The following is a 1,074-nucleotide window of genomic DNA, read 5'->3' as shown; positions in this document are numbered from 1 at the left end:
TCGCCATCACGCGCGCGAAAGAGTGCCTCTACTTCCTGAAGAACGTGCCGCGGAACGCGCGCTTCGAGGACGTCCTCTTCCCGCCCGTCGGCGACGACGCGCTCGGCGCGAACAGCGATTGCGACGACGACGCGCCCCCCCGCGCCGAGTTCGACTGGCGCCAAGCCTACCGCGACTCCTTTCGCAGCGGGTCCGACGACGACGACGACGACGCGGCAGCCGAGCCGCCGGCGACGACGGCCGACGACCTCGCGATCCTCGGGTTCCCGCCCGACGCGTCGCCGGACGACGCGGAGATCCGCCGCGCGTACCGGTTGGCCGCGCGCCGCGTCCACCCCGACAAGCGGACCGACAAGGAGGCGGCGACCGCCGAGTTCCGGCGCATAGCATCCGCGCGGAGCCGGCTCCTCGGCGAGGAGGACGACGACTAGAGCCGGCTTCGTAGTTACTACCTCCGAGGTATCCTAAATGGGATTTCGTGAGACGGATCAACCAAATTCGATTAGTCGATCATAAAACACAAGACGCCTACGGCATCTTGCCCCTGCCGGGGGGGCTTGCCTGCGGCGCGGCGAGAGCGCGCCCTTCGGGCGCGCTCGCGCGAGCTGAGCCACTCATTCCCGTGTCAATGCTTCCCTCTGCACCGCTCGCGCGACGACAGCCATTTAATTTCCGTACGGCGGGGGAACCGGCACGCACAACTCACGCATATATATATGGACGTGCAATTACGTTGGATGAATGCATCCGCATGAAGTTCTGCTCTATTCCAACGTTTCTGGAGCAAAAGAGTGGCCGAAACGAGCGCGGCCCAGCCCCATGTTGAAGTTCAAGTTGAATAGGCAGCCCTATGTTGAAGTAACCTGTGGTCGTCAGCAGCCGCCGCCGGGCAGTGTGTGGGCCGCAGGGCTTCACGGATGTGCTCGGAGACCGATGGAGCGGCTTGTCCGGTGCTCTAGGCGCCTCGAATGGCTCATATGGACCACTCGATGTCCATAACTGCAACATGGGTGTGGTGAAGTTCAACATAAAATTACCATAACCCGGCCCGACAGCCATGGAGGGCATCGGTTG

At 63.3% G+C, this 1,074-nt stretch overlaps 1 protein-coding gene across 1 annotated transcript; it reads left to right on the top strand.

Annotated features, from left to right (window-relative positions):
- Positions 1-41: 41 nt before the first annotated feature.
- AURANDRAFT_69523 (hypothetical protein) lies at positions 42-431 on the top strand (the record flags this gene model as incomplete). Its single annotated transcript, XM_009045293.1, has 1 exon — positions 42-431. A coding segment is annotated over one exon (390 nt), but the record flags the coding sequence as incomplete, so codon positions are not given.
- Positions 432-1,074: the final 643 nt, after the last annotated feature.

The sequence above is a fragment of the Aureococcus anophagefferens genome (genome assembly GCF_000186865.1).
Source record: "Aureococcus anophagefferens unplaced genomic scaffold AURANscaffold_2102, whole genome shotgun sequence".
Classification (NCBI taxonomy): Eukaryota; class Pelagophyceae; order Pelagomonadales; family Pelagomonadaceae; genus Aureococcus; species Aureococcus anophagefferens.
The sequence above is the reverse complement of the archived record's forward strand: the minus strand, read 5'-3'. Positions and strand labels throughout refer to the sequence as shown.